This window comes from Sphaerodactylus townsendi, linkage group LG04, assembly GCF_021028975.2.
Source record: "Sphaerodactylus townsendi isolate TG3544 linkage group LG04, MPM_Stown_v2.3, whole genome shotgun sequence".
Taxonomy (NCBI): Eukaryota; Metazoa; Chordata; class Lepidosauria; order Squamata; family Sphaerodactylidae; genus Sphaerodactylus; species Sphaerodactylus townsendi.
Genome location: NC_059428.1, coordinates 131,111,272 through 131,131,700, shown reverse-complemented (window position 1 = coordinate 131,131,700; position 20,429 = coordinate 131,111,272). Strand labels below are relative to the sequence as shown.

At 47.0% G+C, this 20,429-nt stretch overlaps 1 protein-coding gene across 1 annotated transcript in view; it reads right to left on the bottom strand.

Annotated features, from left to right (window-relative positions):
* The window catches only part of DIAPH3 (diaphanous related formin 3), a 165,087-nt gene that overhangs the window by 121,083 nt on the left and 23,575 nt on the right, over positions 1-20,429 (bottom strand). The window contains exons 9-13 of the mRNA XM_048494922.1: positions 19,593-19,698; positions 5,514-5,624; positions 5,046-5,164; positions 3,834-3,950; positions 2,182-2,300 (exon numbers count right to left, since the gene is read on the bottom strand). Coding sequence (XP_048350879.1) covers positions 2,182-2,300; positions 3,834-3,950; positions 5,046-5,164; positions 5,514-5,624; positions 19,593-19,698 — 572 coding nt within the window. The remainder of the gene's footprint in view (positions 1-2,181; positions 2,301-3,833; positions 3,951-5,045; positions 5,165-5,513; positions 5,625-19,592; positions 19,699-20,429) is intronic.

The following is a 20,429-nucleotide window of genomic DNA, read 5'->3' as shown; positions in this document are numbered from 1 at the left end:
GGGGAACCTAGACCCCAATATTAAACTGGTACCTGGAACCCAGATAACCACGAAAACTTTTTTTTTCCAGCTCCCTGGTATCTGGATCCAAAAAGTACAGATGTTTTTCCAAGGTGCACATCCTTAGATCAGTGTCAACAATATCACCACATCAAATTCTGTTCCATTTCTAAAAATAATTCACATCCCTAGCAAGAGAGCCAACATGGTGTAGTGGTTAAGAACAGTTGCACTCTATTCTAGAGAACTGGGTTTGATTCCCCACTCTGCCCCTTGAGCTGTGGAGACTTATCTGGTGTACTAGATTAGCTTGTGCACTTCAACACATGCCAGCTGGGTGACCTTGGGCTAGTCACAGTTCTTCAGAGCTCTCTCAGCCCCACCCACCTCACAGGGTGTTTGTTGTGAGGGGGGAAGGGAAAGGAGTCTGTAAGCCCCTTTAAGTCTCTTTATAGGAGAGAAAGGAGGGATATAAATCCAACTCTTCTTCTTCTATTAATATCAGACCAAGATCTCTCTCTTACTGTATATATGTTCAAATCCCTCCCACCAGCCCTTCGGTACTAACAGTCAGAGTTACAAATAATAAAAAATGAGAGAAGGGCTCACGTCAAGGGGATAGTCAGGAGAAGAAGAATTTTTATCTTTTCCAATGGTATGAGTGAGTTCAATGCCTGCACAATGAAGACAGGCACTGCTTGATCAGGATTTTCTAGTTAGCTTAAAACAAGAAAAAGTTAGGTAAGGTCTCCCAAGAATGCCAGCAGCTGCCTTTCATATCAGTGAAGGATGAAAAAGCAGGGGACAGTTTTAGAGGTAGCTTCTCTCACTCGCTGGGAACTTTCGATGCCTCTGCAACAAGAATTCCTCTCTTTCTGCAACAGGCATCTACCTCCTTAGCCAATAGGCTCTCAAACACTTTCAAGAGCAGCGACCCCACCTCCACAGCGTTCTTCTCTTTTCAAGCCTCATTACATCTCACATTATCTCCGTTTTTAAAGAAATCCAAAGTCTCGGAACTCTTTAATGAGCGTGAGGACTAGCTTGAAACTAAGACTTTGTTTACTAGAAGGGTGAGAGGTAGAAACAGGAGAACAGAATAATGTTCAGCACTGTTCTATACATCACACTGCTGTATGTTTATGGATTTCCCTCGACTCTGTATACGTCATTTGTTTCATTCACATATTTTATGTGGTAGTCGTTTGCATAGATTCATTGATCTATATTTTGCTTTATATAACCTGTTTCAATACTATTAGAACTGTGTATATTCCTTCTTTGTTAGCATTTAACCACTGGTGTAAGCTGGGGCCCGGATTCTCAACGTTTCATATCAAAGAATATTTGGTTTCACTGATGAAAGCAGAATGCACTTGATGGAGCTGATCTTCTCAAACGAGGAGCGTTTGATGAAAAGGCCATAAGGAGAGCCCTGCTGGACCATCTATGACTAGAGGTCTATCTCATCCAGCATCCTTGCATCACAAACTGTGGGCAGCCAGTGGCTGAGAAGAGCCAAATACATACTGCCTTCTCCTGACACCAGACTCAGTCACAAGATTTGCTGCTTCCAAATGTGGAACTTCCTTTTCATCACCATGGCTACCGGCCACTGATGAATCTCTCTGCCACAACCCTTTTAAGTGGTCTATGCTCACGGCCATTTCAGTAGCAGTGAATTCCACAATTTAAATTAAATTTAATAGCATTCACTGTCAGCCGTTGCAGCAGTGATGGCCACTAGCACAGAAGGCTTTGAGAGGGGTTTAGGTAGACTTATGAAGGAGAGGCCCAACAGTGTTAATAATTTAGCAAAGCATCTTCCATTCATATTTTTGGGACCCTGTAAATCCATGAAATGCTCATGACTTCCTAGAGTTAGCAGAACAGGGAGGGGCAGGGAGGAGTCATTTAACTGTACATCTAAGGTGTCTTGCAGCGCCTCAGCAATCGTGTGCACCACACAGGGAGTCAGAAGTAGCTGCGGTTAGTTTTCACTACAAAACCAGTGGTAAACTCAGGACTGCCACTGTGCAATGCATTCAAATAGCCTCCAGAGTTCAACTGTTGTACAAGTACTTAGCTAAAAGGCATCAGAAAGCGACAGAAGTCTGGATAGCCAGCTGATTTTTTAAACACACAGAGAGATGCTTCGTTCAAATAATGAAAAGGACATACCCAACAAGTGACTGAAGTCCACATCCAATCTTTTACGATAACTAAAATCTGGATCCACTCCACTTCGATGGAGAACTATCTGGGAAACGCAATCTTCAATTAATTTGAAATACAGGGGTCTAAAGAAGGAAATGGGAAACACAGTTCCTCTGTTAGCTATAGAATCAGCTGTTGTTTTCACTCTCCAAGTTATTTTTGTTTAAAAACAAATCTGGTACAACATAATTTCATGTACAACAAACTGACAACTCGGTTTGGTATCTCTCCCAACAGTGGGGTTGAAAAAACCAGGTTTTCTAGTTTGCCTTTTGATGCGTCTATCAAGGTATTGGTAATTAGGTCTAATTCTAGATTTTCTATATATTGTCCATGTCCCAGGGTTCCCCACCCTGGGACATGGACAAGATATATAACCCACTAAACATTTCCTTCTCACTGGACACAGTGTGTAACAGACTTCCCTCTGTAATACACCTCTGAAGATGCCAGCCACAGATGCAGGCAAAACTTTAGGAACAAGATTCACCAGACCACGGCCACACAGCCTGGAAAATGGCCAGACAGCCCGGAGTGGATCCAGAGGAGGGCAACCAAAATGGTAAAGGGTCTGGAGTCCATCCCCTACAAAGGGAGGCTTAGGGAGCTGGGGATGTTTAGTCTGGAGAAGCATAGGTTAAGGGGTGACATGATAGCCGTGTTTAAATATTTGAAGGGATGTCATGTCAAAGAGGGAGCAAGCTTGTTTTCTGCTTTTTAGCATGGTGACCCAAATTGACTTGGCGTGATAACCCAGTTTAGACCACCCAGCATGCACCAATCGATAAAGCTGTGAAGTCTGGGACTCACTTTCACAGGCTTCGCAACACAAAAGACTGGGAAACGCTGTCTTAAAGCACGGTCTAAGAGCTGTGAGATGTTTTGCAGTAGCTATGCCGAAAGTGACTGCAGGAGCAACTCTTTCATGGCGTTGAGCCAATGACAAGAGTAAGAACAGCAGCACTTTCTGAAAGTAATCTAGACACTGACCCTGCCTGCTAACCAAAGGGGAGAAGCCACTGTCAATGTTCACTAATGTGCTCCTTCCTAGTGGGCAGACTACAGCCTTCAACGGTTGACATTTGCCTTCTTCCACATCAGCACTCAGCAACACTTGGAAAGGCAGCACAGTGCCGGTAGCAAAAAACCTGGGTGTTATTTTTAAGTGGAACTGGATTTAACAACTGAACGTGCCAAACAGTGACACCAAACAGTCACAAACAGGCAGGAATTGCCTGTTCATCTAAGCACATCCGACGGTACTTGACAAGCCTTGATTTCTTAGAAAAAGTCTTACTTCTGCAAATCACGGAAAAGTAGAGATCTAACACAGTTTACATGAACGCTCATGAGCAAGAGTAAGCTGGCTCCAATGACATGTTACCCTGTGGTGTACAGAGAAAAAAAGAACCCTGTACTACATAGGAGCTTGATCCTCTTCAGAGACTACATGGAACCATACGACTCTCCACACCAGCCTAAAGCTACATTTTTAAAGCTACAAGCTGCATCAGTTCACAGCACCTTCAATCTACCTGCAGATAAAAAACTTGTACGGGTAATTGTTATACAATCCATTCGCCACAGTAGTAGGAGTTGCTGCCAGGTTCCCTTACCGTATATAATTGTCATTTCGAATCAGTAGAAGATGCTGGAGTATAGAAAGAAAATAGCCTTCCCCGCTCGTGTTTTTGACTGCGTTCCACACCATGTTGTAAACATCATTTGGTTCAGTAACCAAGTTAAGGAAGAAAACATGAGCTTGGGCTCTTAAGTTAAGCAAAACAAACGCCAGTCTTTAGTTAAAATGTGTACATTGCATAAAGCAATAATGAAAGCCATCGCAATCATGTAGCTGGCCAAAATTGCTCTTATGTTCTTATTAATAAAAGGAAACACTTCTTCATGCAACGTGTGATTGGTGTTTGGAATATGCTGCCACAGGAGGTGGTGATGGCCACTAACCTGGATAGCTTTAAAAGGGGCTTGGACAGATTTATGGAGGAGAAGTCGATTTATGGCTACCAATCTTGATCCTCTTTGATCTGAGATTGCAAATGCCTTAACAGACCAGGTGATCGGGAGCAACAGCCGCAGAAGGCCATTGCTTTCACATCCTGCATGTGAGCTCCCAACGGCACCTGGTGGGCCACTGCGAGTAGCAGAGAGCTGGACTAGATGGACTCTGGTCTGATCCAGCTGGCTTGGCTTCTTATGCTCTCTTTTTTCAATACTAATGAGAGCAGTGGGACAGACCCAGAAACGGCCAAAAAAGTGAGAATTTATATCACAGTCAGCTTGTACTGCCTGAAGGTGTCAGCGACAGGGTCTGGAGCTCAGCCATCTCACGTCATCATCTTCCATTTTGGAAAATCAGCAGGCCCTGCTCTCAGTGACACATGGGGGGAAAAACTGCAGCAGGAAACGAACCAGCATGACAAAACAATAGTACCATGGCCCACCAAGAGTGCTCTCCCTTTGAGAAGAGGAAGGAGGAGTTGGGATTTACAACCCACCTTTCTCTCCTGTGAGGAGACTCAAGGTGGTTCACAAGCTCCTTGCCCCTCCTCCCCCCACAGACACCTTGTGAGGTAGGTGGGGCTGAGATAGTCGCCCAAGGCCACCCAGCAGGAATGTAGGAGTGCGGAAACACATCTGGTTCACCAGATAAGCCTCCGCCACTCAGGTGGAGGAGTGGGGAATCAAACCCGGTTCTCCAGATTAGAATCCACCTGCTCTTCACCACTACACCACACTGGCTCTATGAAGTTTGGGACTTCATAGCTCATCCCAATGTTTCTGGCATAAGTCTTCTTTCAAAAGGATATTCTAGCTCTGCTCGGATATCATCGAAACGATGGGAGAATTCAATCATGTCCTCCTCTTTGTGTTCAACAAATACCTTGAGCTGGATATCCAAAGCATCATTCTTTATGCATTTCAATTGCTAGAGTTAAAACACGCAGAGAGAAAAAACGATTAACTGAATAGTGAAATGCGGTATTTTGATCAGAGGTTGTCTTTAACATAATAAGGTATATTCAAATCCACAAGAGCAGTTTTCAGAGCACTGAGCAGTTGAGGTACATAACATAAAATACAGGTGGTTCTGGTAGCTTTATTTCATTTGCAGCTAACATGTTTGCATTCTTTTCTTTTTTTAAAAAAAAGATGCTCAACCTGTCATTCTTTCTCTTCATAAATAATTCCAGAGGGGCCTATACACAACTTCCTCTCAACTCACATATGCCTTCTGATTTAAATATTAATGCACATACATAGTACAAGACACTTACCGGCAATCGCTCTTTCAATCCACAGCGCATAAATTCATTTCTAATGTGAAGCCGGAAGTCCAAGTCCTCGGGAGATGTAACAAGGGCATTAATGAGCTGCATGCAAGCTACCTGCAAAGAGAATTAAAGCGGCAACATTTAGCTTTCAGGATTTGTTCATGCTGGAGACATCGTTCAATGTGTTTTAAGTCAGGCCTTGACAAATTTTGCTTCAGATTTAGGAGGCAGTCCAAAAATTCAACAGCCAGACTCATCCATAACAAATACAGCATTTGCATTGTCACGTGAGCCGCTTCGAGCAGATCTCCGGAGAAAGAGAAAGCACACGCATTTGCTGGAATTCATTTCACAAACAGAATCTGACATTACCCTCTGCATAAATGTAAACAAAAATGGAAAGACTACGAGGATACCAACAGACAGCGTGGTGCAGTGGTTAAGGGCAGCAGACTCTAAACTTGGAGAAACGAGTCCGATTCCCCAGTCTTCCACATGAAGCCAACTGGGTGATTTTTGGCCTGTCACAGTTCTCTCAGAACTCTCTCAGCCCATGCAGAGGCAAGCAATGGCAATCCGCCTATGCACATCTCTTTTATTAAAAACTCTATGGGGTCAGCTGTGACTTGATGGCAAACCCACACACACACACAGATCCTGGGGAAAACTATTCAAGCCAGTTTCTATGAACCAGACATCATATAAAACTCCATACAGAACTTGGGTTTCCCCACCAACAGTGTGAAAGTAGAATCCAACTATATGAAGTTTTATCATCTTTCCTCTACTGTTTGTATAAACTAGATTAGACTCTCCCCATTGAAAAAATTCTGAGCCAATTTCCCCACCTCAAGCCAGGAATATTCTGAACTACCGTATTTCCCCGAAAATAAGCCCTATCATGATTTTTCAGGATTTTTGGAGGAGGCTTAAAATATAAGGCCTACTCCAAAAATAATAAGCCCTACCGGTAGTTACAGATCAGGATGGTGTGATCCAGCATGGGGCTCCCTGCCAGTGAGGATACAGCTTGCATCGAATGTAAGGGGGAAGCAATGGGATGCCAAGAGCCCGCCTTAATGAATTGCGAAGGTACCATATTCCCCCTAAAATAAACCCTACCCCGAAAATAAGCCCTAATGCATCTTTTGGTGCAAAAATTAATATAAGACCCTGTCTTATTTTTGGGGAAACACGATATGTGTGAATCCCTTCTGCCAATCTAGGTGTAATGTTTCAACAGCAGTTTTTGAATTTCATTACATCCTGAAATGTTTTAGAGAGTCGTCCACAGCTTTAAGTCTACTAATACTGGAGATTTGTATATTGCACTTTGAACTGAAGCTGCGCAATTCTGGCGGCACTGGAGGCACAGAGATGCCCCGACCGTAGTTAAGACCACTGTTTGAAAACATCTAAAGCAAAGGGATTGGCAAATGTAACAGAACCTTTTTCATCTACCAAACGTAACAAAATCCTTCTCATCAACCTTCCTAAACACCTTTTTGACATCTGGAAAGAGAGAGTTTTCGCCATTTCAAGAAAACATACGTTTTGCATATATAGCAGGCAGCAATAAAATATAAAGGAAGAGGTACATGCACTCACCACATTTTATAGGAAAGGCATATATTAAGTTTATAAGCACGGAACAAGGTCCTCCAGAGGTTTTGGAAAGAAAAGATTGCCCAGGAGGCCATGTGTTGACAGGAAAGGGGGTGGGATGGTGCAGACACCTCACCCCTTTTACTGTTCTATGCTTGCTCCTCAATAGGACATCTTTCCAGGAAAAAATGCAATTGCTCTCTACTGTCTCATGGGCCCCTTCCGCACACGCAAAATAATGCATTTTCAAACCACTTTCACAACTGTTTGCAAGTGGATTTTGCTATTCCGCACAGCTTCAAAGAGCACTGAAAGCAGTTTGAAAGTGCATTATTCTGCATGTACGGAATGAGCCCTGGTTCCTGGCTTTTTCATCAGGGCTCCAACTCCAACAACCGCAGCAAAATGTCTGCCAGGTGGGGCTGGGAACGCTGACCCACCTTTGCAAGTATCGCTCCAATCCCCATCTCTACAAAAGTGGTGTCTAAAAGCTGGGGTTGAAGTGTTCCTTAAGAGGGTGGGCGGGCAGCTCTACCCCAGCTCCTCAAGCAGGGCTGCAGACCACCTTCTATGAGCAGCCGTCAGCTTGCTGGAGCATCAGTTGCTTAAGAGGCTCAGCGGGAGCTGCCAGCAGAGCTCCTGAAACACTATTCCATGCCCCAATTCGTAGGAAGGATTTGGGGCTGGGGGAGCTGTACCTAAAAGGCAGGAAAGCAAAGAGCTATTGAGGAGGGTTGGCAGCTCCACTCCAGCTTCTTCTTAAATAGCACTCAAACACGGCCACTTAGGAAATGCTACGGGAGCACCTCCGTCCGGCTGTCAGAGAGAAATTGCAGACGCCACAGGGAACGTTGCTGGCGACCAAGATCAAGACAATCCATTCTACGGTATTCCTGTTACTCTGTGTGGGGGAGACGGTTGGACAGCGAAGAAAGCTGATTAGAAACGTGATGCCGGAGGAGAGTTTTACAGATACTGCGCTATCAGAAAGACAAATAAGCAGCTTCTCCATCAAATCAAACTCTCCCTAGAAGCAGAAATTACCAACCCGAGGCTAATGCACTTGGCTCGCGTTGAGAAGACAAGAGTCACTGGAAAAGGCAATAATGCTTGTAAAAGTGGACGGCAGCGGGGAAAGAGGACGATCGACATGAGATGGACGGATTCTACAAAGAAGTCCACACCCTCAGCCTGCAAGGCCCGAGCAAGGCTGTTAACGATAGCTTGTTTCGGAGGTCATTCATTTATTAGGTCACGATAAGTCGGAAGCAACTTGACAGCACTTGTCCTGATTGGTCAAAGCCCGCTCAAATGTGAATTGTTAATCTTTCGGCTGAGGAGTGATCTAATCATACCTTATCAATCATATCCTACCCATTCGCCAAAGACAATTAGAACTTCACACTTGACTGTATGTAACGCTGTCAAGTTGGGCAGATAGAAAGACTTCTGCATCCCAGGGGAGAGGAGATCACAGGGATACTGAAGGAAACAATTTAGCATGACTATAAAATACCATTTACTATAACAGTAAATGTTGGCTTGAGACTGGGGAGACCCAGGTTCAGATCACAGAATCACGGAGTTGGAAGAGACCCCAGGGGCCATCAAGTCCAACCTCCTGCCAGGCACGAACACACAATCAAAGCACTCCCGACATATGCCCATCCAGCCTCTGTTTAAAAACCTCCAGAAAAGGAGACTCCACCACTCTCTGGGGCAGTGAATTCCGCTGTTGAACAGCCCTGACAATCAGGAAGTTCTTCCTAATGTTTAGGTGGAATCTCTTTGCCTGCATCTTGAATCCATTACTCCGTGTCCTGGTCTCCGAGGCAGCAGAAAACAAGCTTGCTCCCTCTTCGACATGACATCCCTTCAAATATTTAAACACGGCTATCATGTCACCCCTTAACCTACGCTTCTCCAAGCTAAACATCCCCAGCTCCCTAAGCCTCTCTTTGTAGGGCATGGACTCCAGACCCTTTACCATTTTGGTTGCCCTCCTCTGGACATGTTCCAGCTTCTCAATAGCCTTCTTAAATTGTGGTGCCCAGAACTGAACACAGTACTCTAGGTGAGGTCTGACCATTGCAGAGTAGAGTGGTCTTTTCCTGCCTAAGTGTAGAATTTTTACATTTATGTCTGTTAAAATGTATTTTGTTAGTATTGGCTCAGCTCTCTAACCTGTCTAGATCATTTTGAATTTTGCCCCTGTCCTCCAGGGTATTAGCTACCCCTCCTAATTTAGTGTCATCTGCAAATTTGACTGACATATCCTCTATTTCATTATCCAAGTCATTGATTAAAAAATATTGAATAGCACTGGGCCCAGGACAGAACCCTGTGGCACTCCACCTCTCACTTCTCTCCAGGCCATTGATGAGCACTCTCTGTGTTCTCCACAGTGCTCTATGGAAAGTCACATTCTCTCAAGCTAACGCGCTTCATTGTCCTGACCTGCCTATCCTGATGTTTGAAACTGAGCACGGTCAGCCCGATTAGTACTGGGATACCCGATTAGTACTGGGATACTGGCAACGCTCTAGAACCTATTTTTAAATGCCAAATAAAGGTTGCTGTTGTTGTTAGTACTGGGATAGGAGCCAACCAAAGAAGTCCAGCGCTGCTAAGCAGTGTCAGCCAATGGCAAGCCACTCCTGAACATCTCTTGCCATGAAAATCCTACGAGGAAGCCGTAAATTAGCTGTGATTCAGCAGCACTTTGCATTACTGAAGAGTATTATCGGTAACCAAGACTGTATAATGTTGTGCAGAGGAAACCCTTCCATGCCAGAAATTCTCTCCTGCAGATAATCTTACCATCTCATGGGAAAAACTGAATTCCTTTCAGGAGCATTCCCGCTGTGCTGCGCTAATGCAGACATGCACGCATCAAGTGCTCTCTAAGTGGATAGACTTTTTTTCCCCGAAGCATACAAGAACTGAAGCACTTGAACTTTAAAGTCCAAGACAAATATCAGATCCATTTATTCATAGGGGCAAAGGAGACAAGGTGCTCTCCAAGGAGAAGAAATCGTTTCCAAAAGGAGAGGGAGAATTTGCAAGGGGTAGCCTTAATTACCAAGACTTGCTAGACGGAGAACAACACAGATCCACGCACCTGCCACAATTTCGGAAGCTGTATTGTCACAAATCCCCCGCCTCCCTTTCAGGAAAACAACATACATATCAGCTGGCTGCAAGAAGCTTCCAAAAGCCTGTTATTATTTATTCATTCGTTCGTTTGTTTATTCCATTGATGCCCCACCCTACACCGAAGTCCCAAGGCAGCTTACATAATGGGGTTAAAAGTCCCGTTAAAACATACAATCCAAATCATAGGACAGCAGTAGAGTTTAACAGAGAGAGAAGCCCGGAGACACGAAGTCTCTGAACACAGACAGAGGGGAAGAACGACAAGAGAGCACCAACCGGCTCATGATAAAACCCCAGGCTTAACAAACATCAGGAATGCTGGGGGAACAATCCTACTTAAAGGAACACACATCACATCCCCCTTTTTACACACAGAAATAAAACACTGAAAAATAAAATATATACAAAGGATACTTAAAAAGACACATCTTATACAAATACTACAGTTGTCAAGGTCTGTATCTTTCTGGCAAAAATACATGTCTGCCACAGGACACCATATCTAGGACATCTGTAAGGAATTCCAAAGAGCAGAAATAAAAAGGCTTTTGATTATAAGTCCGTTTATTCAGACATCCTGGAAAGCACACACACACGACATGGCAGGAATGAGCAACCCCGCTCAAACAACAGGTTATAATGCTGACTAACCCATCCCCCCGGCTCCGTTCTCATGAGAACGGAATTCTACTATGCGAAAGCGAGATAAGCATTCTCACAAGGTTGGTACAGGTCCTGGCCGGACGCCCGGCCAAAAGAATCTCCGTCAAGGCCAGGTTTGGCTGTAAGGGAAACAAGAACGACTGAGATCCTTACAACATCTTTATTCAGTTTGAAGAACACATGTTTCACCGTCTACATCAGGGGTGTCAAATTTGCGGCCCTCCAGATGTTCATGAACTACAATTCCCATTAGTCCTTCCCAACATAAGCATTGGCTATACTGGCAAGGGCTGATGGGAACGGTCCATTGGTTACTTACCGTGAAGGGTCCTTCTACTGGGCGTTGGAAGGACGTCTTGAATGGGTGTTTCCCAACCCGTTCTCAGGGAGGCAGGATGTAGTTTTTCATCACTTCCTGTGAACTGCTTGGTCACCCAATTCTCCAGTAGATGACTGGCCGAGAGCAGTGAAGGCCACTAAGGCTTCTGTAATATAATAACAGGAAGCGACTAAACAGCGAATAAACTTATAACTGCGTCAGCGTGAAGCGACAGTGAAAGGACAGGCTCTGCGCTAACTTTTTTGAAGAATATGTACAGTAGCAGGAATCCATCATCGGAGGATAATGCTGATCCAGGGGGGAGGGGCCAAGGCGTCGCTTCCAGCGCCCAGTAAGAAGGACCCTTCACGCAGTAAGTAACCAATGGACCGTTCTACTGGGCGTGGAAGGGCGATCTTGAATCAGAGCTCGAAGAGCAGTCCCAAATGGAGTGGAGTCAGATCACTCCCCGATGATGTGTTCCAGCACTCGCCTACCAAAGGTAACTCCGATGCTGCTAAGGAGGTAGAAGTTTGTAGTGCCCTGACAAAGGTTGATACTTGAGACCAGGTGGCAGCCCACCACAGATGTCTATAAGGGGAACCTGTTTCCTGAAGGCGGCATTAGCCGCCGCACTGCGATGGAGTGAGCAGTGATCCCCGTAAGGAGAGGATGGTTCGATGCCTTATATGCTTCAATGATGCAAGCTTTGATGGTTCTGCTGATGGCTGCCTTGGTCATGCGTCCCCCCAGGTTGGGGGGGAAACATTGATGAAGAGGCTATGTGACACGCGAATGGACTCTGTCCTGACTATGAAGGCTTTTAGAGCTCTACGGACGTCCAAGTTGTGCCACATTTTTTCAGTTGGATGTGAAGGAGTTGCACAAAAGGATGGTATGACTATTTGTTGAGACAGGATTGAAACTTGGAGTTGACTTTAGGCACGCAGGTGGGAGTCAGGTCTGAGGACCACCCGGTCTTTGTGAAAGATGCAGAATTCTGACTCTATGGAGAGAGTGTGAATTTCTGAAACTCTTCGGGCTGATGTAACTGCTAGAAGAAAAAGAGCTTTCATTCGCACCCACTTAAGATGGATTGTTTGTATGGGCTCAAAAGGAGTTTTGGTAAGAGCCGATAGGACCAGATGCAATTGCCAAGTCGAGAATCTGTGAACCAAATTAGGTGGCTGAATTTGTTTAACACCTGTAAGGAATCTGATGACATCGGGATGTCTAGAGATGGGAGTAGTCTTGGAAGGTTGGCTTGGGACCGTGTTGAGGGCCGCAATCACAGAAACCTCAATGTTAAGCTCCGTGGAGCCCTGGCTAAATCCATCCTGGCAAAGACGACAAGATTTGCGGAAGAGGGTTGCTGCAAAGGGGGTCGATTACTTTCCTTCTGCACCATCTCACAAAGGCAGCTTCCACGATGAGTTGTAGATGTTCTGGATGCAAGGATGGTGTTGGACACTTGTTCAGAGTAACCCTTGCTCCTTAAGAGGTTCCTTTCAAGCGCCATGCGGTCAGCTTGAACCATTGAGGTTTGGGGTGGGCGACTGGACCCTGCGTCAGCATGTCCAGTGGTATTAAGGAAGTTGAAGGCCGGGGGGGGAGGATGCCATCTCCAGGATTGTGATAGCCAGGGACGGCGGGGCCAATTTGGAGCGACTAGTATCACGTCGGCCTGTTCTGCTGCTATTTTTCTCAAGACTTTGGGAATGATTGGAAGGGGAGGGAAGGCATATAGCAGGGTCTTCGGCCATGGTGTCAGCTTAGTAGCGTCCACTCCTGACGCTCTGGGGGGTGGAAGAAAGTGACATGAACAGGGGGGTTTGATGATTTTCTGCTGATGCAAAGAGATCCCATTGTGGGGGTAACCCAGCTCTCCCGCAATCCACTGGAAGAGTGTTGGTTTCAGCTTCCATTCTGCTTCTGCGATGGATTTTCTGCTTAGTATTCGGTGGCGTTCAACTGGCCTCTGATGTGTTCCGCTGAAATGGATAGTAAGGTGATTTCCTCAGGCCAGGAGAGGATCGGGGTTACTTCCCGGTGCATCTCTGAATTGACCTGGATTTACCAGAGTTGTTGAAGTGCATGCTTGGCCGTGGTGTTGTCCGTGCGAACTAGGACATGTTTTCCCTGAAGAGTTGTTTGGAAGTGAAGGAGTGCATTGAAAATGGACCTTGTCTCCAGGATGTTGACGGTCAGGAGGGACTCTTCCTCTGTCCAGAGACCTTGGACTACCTGGGTTCCCAGGGTTGCTCCCCATCCTCTGAGGCTGGCATCGGTGATTAGTTGACTCCTGTCTGTGTGGAGATAAACTTTGCCTCTTGAGAGGTTGAGTTCGTTGGTCCACCATCTGAGCTCCTTCTTTAGCCGAGGGGGTAATCTCACAGGCCGATCTTGCTTCATTATGATCTGGTATTGGAATGGACGCAGAAAAATTTGCAGAGGTCTTGCATGGAATCTGGCCCATTGGAGCATATCGAAAACGGACACCATCAATCCCATCAGGCTCGCCAAGAGGAGGAGGAGACTGTTCCCCTGGAGATGATGGAGGTCACTGTCTGTTGGAAGCGGTGATTGCACCTTGATGGCCCCAGGATGAAAGAGGGAATTTAGTGTTGTGTCGATTAGGCACTCCTAAGTGCTCCATGGTTTGAGATGGAAGGATCGTACTCTTTTCCAAGTTGACTATGAATCCGTGGTTCTGAAGAACCTGTTGAGCGGCTTGGACGTCCTGGAATTGGCTTACTGGGCCGATTGAGCGGATCAGGATGTGCGATAGAGATATGGGTATGCATATGGACCTTCTGTTGTCGCCAGTGCTGTGATGGGGCATAGAAGGATCTTTGAGAGAGCTTCGAGCGCTGTGGCTAATCCGAGATAGAGCACCCTGGTGGAACTGCTGTTGGCCTATCATGAAGCGTAAGAATTTCTTGTGTGAGTGGTGGATCGGGATATGTAGATATGCTTCGGTTAGATCCAAGGAGGTCAGAAAATCCCCGGGTCTGAGGTTTTCTACTATGGATCGAAGAGTTTCCATTCTGAACCGATGAAGTTGCAGGTGTTGATTGACGAACTTTAGGTTCAGAATTGCCCGCCAGTCCCCGTTGCGTTTGGGCACGGTAAAAAAGTGAGAGAAAACACCCGAGGATCTCTCCGATTTGGGCACTGGCTCTATCGCTCTGATGCTCAGCAGATGTTGGATAGCGCACCTCGTTCTCTGTGCTTTGACTATGCTGGCGTTGACCGGAAAGGCCCGGAAACGTTGGGGGGGAAGGCGTGCGAATTCGATTGAGTACCCTGATTGAATGACCTGTCAGGGAAGCAATATAAAGAGGTGTGCATCTTGTGCACAGATCATGGAGATCTAAATGACAGCACCTGTCATCCAGGGTCAGATGGCAAAAGCCTGATGCAACTGAACCAAACCAGTCTGATCCGGTGCTGTGACCTTGCCAGTGATTGGGCAGTGTTTGTATATTAGCAGAGCACTATCAGTGCACAATATCTGTTAGGGATTCTTGTTTACTGCGAGGCATGCTGCCGGTTTGTTCCTTGATGTTCACTGTATATAGCTTGCACCTGAAAGTAAAATTCCTTCTTTGAAGTGAAGCTACTGTGTGGTGTGGAGTTATTCGTCTGCTGTGCCAAGCTGTCTTCAACTGCACTTATCTTTTCCTGGTAACGCACCTATCCGTTGATTAACCGCCTACTCTGTCATGACCTCCTGGGACCACCGATCTACATGGTCTCCTCTCCATTGATGTTTGAAGAACTGAAGGCGACCTCCTACTGGAATGTGCAGGTAGTCATTGCTTGCTTGGATTGTCGTTGCGGAAGGTCTTGCCCGATTTGGTGTTGTTGTTGTTGCGAAAGGAACTGTTGAAGTTTCCTGTGCGTTTGCGAAAACCTTGCTTGGCTTGCATAGCGAGTTACCGTCTCGGTTGAACCTAGGAAGTGTTTTGTGAGATCTGAAACTGGTGTGGGTTTTGGAACTCTGATTTGGATGGTCTGGCCTGATGGACTTGGGCATGGCCTTCTTGTTGTCTTTTGTCTGGATGAGAACTTGTTCAAGCTCTTGTCCGAAAAGCGTATTACCCTGAAAGGAGTAGCCTGCCACCAGATGTTTGGACAGCATGTCTGCTGGCCAGGCCCTGAGCCATGCGTGTCTTCTGGCCACTACGTTATTGGCCATAATTTTGGCCGTGAGTAGGAGTCCTTCATGGTTAGAGTCAGCTAGGTAAGAAGAAGTCTGTAGGATTCTTTCCACCCCTTCTCTAATGGCTTTGGATTCTGGTGGTGCGCATTTCCAGGATTCTGCGCAGCCAAACGATAGATGCCCTGGCCATGGTGGCCGAGGAGAGGAGGAGTTTTGTTAAGGCTGCCAAACTATCATGGGCTTTCCTAAGAATGGCCTCGGTACGTTTGTCTAGTTGGTCTTCTATGGTCCCTACCCCGTCCTTGGAGACCAGGCCCCCTGACTGTAAGGCAGCGACCGGGGCGTCTACCGGGGGGAACTTGAGCATGTTGTTGACATACTCTGGAACTGGATATAATTTTTTTTAAATGATGAGGATAGGTTTTTTTGGCTGGGGTGGGTGAATTCCACTCTCTGAGAATGCCCCGGTAGAAAAATTCCGGAACTGGTAAAAAATCCGGGGCGCGGTCCTGCTGTGGGAAAATCTCCTTCCTCCCTTTAGGGACACCCTTAAGGGGTTTGCCCTCGTTGGGTGTGGGTACAGGGTCTACCGCGTCAGAGGAGTCCCTGAGATCCAATGCAGCAATAGCTTTGGATATGAGGTTGGAGATGTTCTCCACGTTGAAGAATTTGGAAGGTTGTTCTGCAGCGTCTGACTCTGCTTCCTCTGGTTCAGAGAAATGCTCAGACTCATCCCCTGATCCCTCTTCGCTAGCTTGTTCCTCATCAGTCTCCCCTGGGAATGTGATAGGTTTCCTATGTTTAGATCTGCCCCTCCTATTGGGGTCTACGGGGGAGGTGGAGCGATTAGAGGGGGATGGGGGGCGTCTCCTCCGTCTAGACCCATGTTCCTTTCTATGGTAGGTCTGGATTTCCTCCCTCATGGCTTGTCTGAATAGGTTGACCAGTTGAGTTGGGGAGGCATCTTGCCAAGAACTGGGGTTATGGGCAGAATAGGACTCCAGGCCCCTCTCCCTTCCCCCATTGCCACGGGCGCGATCTTGCCTGGTGGAGAAAGCGTCGCTCTCCTCCCCTTCTTCGTCCGTGGAATCAGCTGTGCGCGCCAAGCTGCGAGCCTCCGCGGTGGTGCCCTCCGTTGCCGAAGGCAGAGGGAGAGCCGAGGCATCCGCCCGCGAAGAGGAGGCTCCCGGGTCCTTGGCAAGCTCAACGGCCCCCTGGGGGGAAGGAGGATGCCGGTGCTGGGCAGAGGAGACCCGCGCGGGAGAACCGCCCTCCGCAGAGGCGCGGGGCTCACCGCCGTCCGCGTCCGCCTGACGCTCGGCCGTCCGTTTCTTCTTGCCGCGCGGTTCCTCCGTTCGCGGCTTTTTGTGCTGCGGCTGGGAGGTTTCTCCCCTCGTGGGGAGAGGTTGATTTCCTTTTCCTTCTTTGGCGTTCTTGTTGCGGGAGGAAGCCCTGGTGTTCTCTGCCGACGATTTGGAAAAGATCTCCCTGGGTGGGGAGAAGCGGTCGGCCATTTTGGGCTTCCTTTTTGGCGGGAAGAGGTCTGGGTAGACCAGGACTCTTCCGTGAAGAAAAGTGAGGAAAACGAAGGGAAAGGGGCAAGATAGGAGACAGAAAAGATCAGGTAGATGAGAGACGACAAGGACAGGCACTACAAAGACCCTGGGTAGAAATTTTTGCAGAGCCTCAAAAAGTTGCTGCTCTCCCTGTTAGGCAGGGAATTAAACTGGAGAATTGGGTGACCAAGCAGTTCACAGGAAGTGATGAAAAACTACATCCTGCCTCCCTGAGAACGGGTTGGGAAACACCCATTCAAGACGTCCTTCCACGTCCAGTAGAATTGTAGTTCATGAACTTCTGGGGGGCTGCGAGTTTGACACCTGTGGTCTACATCATTGTCCTCTGTATTCCCACTGGACATATAAGGGAGCTGACCATATTGCATGTGTGCAGGCCCATGTTGCCTTTCGCCTCCATCATCATCTCTTCTAATCTCCTCCTCTCTAATCTGGGGAATTGGGTTTGATACCCTGCTCTGCCACTTGAGCTGTGGAGGCTTATCTGGTGAACTAGATTAGCTTGTCCACTACAACATATGCCAGCTGGGTGACCTTGAGCTAGTCACAGCTCTCCTTCCCGCCCACTCCTTGCAGGCTCCCCCCCGCCCCGCTCATGTGTCTTTCTCTTGTCAGTACACAAGAATTCCTACTGCCCATGCCCAGTTGCCTGCAGACCTTTTCCCGGTGACCCCCAGCAGTGAATGCCACAGGGAGCATGGGAAGTGGAGGGCCAGCAAGTGAGTGGGTAGGAAGCGCTGGCAGCAGTGGGCCTTGACAGCTGCCCCACAGGGTATGGTGATGTCAGCCCTGCTTCAAGGGGCAGGCGGGGTCACAAGGGGGTGGACAGTCCTTCCAGTATGCCCATGTTCTGCAGGGGCTTCCCTCCACCCACAGGGCACATTGAGTCCTCTTCTATGGGTGTTTCCATTTCTGCAAGACCAATGGCTTTCAATGTGGACGCAGCAAAGTGTGTCGGGACCAGGATCACGGGGTCTGTGAAGAAATGACCCCTCCCCCCTTGAGATTTGAAGGGAATGTTTAAGCATCTTTTTTCCTCTGGGTAAGAGACTTCCAGCCTCACCCAACCAGCTTTAGAAATGCTAATACAGGCAGTGAGAGACCATGGAAAGGGTTAAGTTCCCCCTCCTTCTCCCAACAGATATCACAGATATCAGGAAGAGGATACCTGGAGATGGCAGGAAAAGCTTCTTTAACCAAGAGTGACCAAGTCAAGGGAACGGGGACTGGGAACTGATCAAACTCTTGGGAGAAGAGAGGAAAGTGCTCTTCTGGCTGAGACCAAGGCAGGGGACAAAGCTCTGTGTAGAGGTGGCAGCCATTTTGACCAGGTGCTTGCCCACAAAGCTGAAGGACTTCTTCCAGGTAATGGAGAACCTGTAGGCCGCCAAAACGTCCTAAGCTGAGGAGCCTGCACTGTTTTAACAACTGACAGGGTAAGTATTTTAAAAAGGGAAAGAGGAATTGTGTTGATCCCTCTCTCTTTTTTAATGTCTTGCTCAATCGCGTGCTGTGTTGAAATTCTGCTTGAGACTTTTTCTTTTTATGTATTTATTTATTTAATTAATTGAATTTGTATACCGCCCTCCACCTGAGGGCTCAGGGCGGTGTCCAACAGTCAAATACAGACATTTAAAATCCATTAAAAGCAATCAACCCCACTAAAACAAGGAACCATAAAACATAATTTACATAATTTCAGACTGCATTAAAAAATTCCCCCCCCCCCACCCTTTCCTTGTGCTCACGGGAGGCCAGATGTTTATTATAGCAGATTTTCGATGTTATCCCGGCTGGCCAAATGCCTGACGGAACAGGTCCATTTTACAGGCCCTGAGGAAACTCTGTATGTCCCGCAGGGCCCTGATCTCACCTGGAAGCCTGTTCCACCAGGCAGGGGCCAGCCAGATCGCTTTAGTAAATACCTTTTAACATTGGATGCTGGTAGCAGTTCTCTGTTCCACATAGACCTCCGCCACCTTGGACATGCTGTTTAATAAAGGGGGAGCCAGGAAGTGGGAAGGCTGGCAGTTGGCAAGCAACTTTTTCTCCAGGGGCACACTAGGCCTTAAACCATCCCTATGGTACCCAGGAGCACACTAGGCCGTAAACCATCCCTATGGTACCCAGGAGTGGGGAAGCAGGTAAGGCCTCTGAGTTGGAAAGGAAGCTGGGGGTGGTGCCGACTCACCCCAGTGGGAAATTCCTACAGATGGTGGCAGCAGTCACCCTAGAGATAGAGAAAGAGAAATCCCTCCAGAAGAAGTTGAAAACCCCTAGGAGAGGGCTGAGTGGAATAGGGCCTGCAGGTCAAAGCAGGCCTGCTCCACCACAGGGCCCAAGTCTTTATCTTCACAAGGGTAGAGGAGAAAAGCAAAATATGCTACTGGGGCTTCTATCAACAGTATCAGCACATGAAGGCATCAGAACAGCACTGCAGTGATTCCCCACCAGCATAATAGCTTCTATGTTTCTCCACCTCACCCTCTATGTTTGGAACCAAGCACATCCCACTATTGCCTTTTCCTCAAGTAAATCCAAACACACGCCCGGCACTCGTTTCCTATAAAGGTGCCACAAAGGAAGCGATCATTTACTTGCAAATGGGCCGAATTCCCTCGAAGGCCTTCCACAATGAGGAAGAATCTGTCAATGCTCCTTTCTTCTGCTGCCGCAGTCAACGCTTCCAGAATTTTTTCAAGACTATCAGTTATTGAAAGAAAAAAGAGAGAAAGAAAAGAAATGGTTTTGACAGGCAAATCAACAAGAGAGCGTGAAGCTTTTAAAAGCTCATTCAAAAAAACCCCCCAACCTATACTCACGAGGCTCCGGGCCACAGTTATCTAGACAAAAAGAATTTCATTCCAAATCTGGCAACTGGTACGGATGCGTTTCTGTAAAAGCCCATGTAGGTCTCCTGGTTCCACAGATGTTTGAAAAATAGATCTGCCGTCGGTACGTGCGACAAATCGGTTTCAAAAGGTTCTCCTCAAAACACGGAGGTTTTTGACTAGCCTCATGACTTGGTGGCAATGCTTATTTTCAACATTTTTTTTTTAAAGCCAGCACACCACTATTCCCAGTTACCACCCATGCTGCACCAGTTTCGACTGCAACTATTTATTTATTTATTTATTTATTTATTTTTATTATATTTATATACCGCCCTCCCAGAAGGCTCAGGGCGGTGTCCATCAATAATAAAACAATTTAAAACATCATAAAACATCATAATTTACATAAAAATACATAAAATACTAAAACTACAGATGGTTTCAACCCCTCCCTCCTCTTTTATGTTCCCAACGGAGGCCAGATGTTCTTGTGGCGAAGTTGACATCATCCCGGCTGGCCAAACGCCTGGCGGAACAGGTCCGTTTTGCAGGCCCTGCGGAAACTTTGTAAGTCCCACAGGGCCCTGATCTCACCTGGAA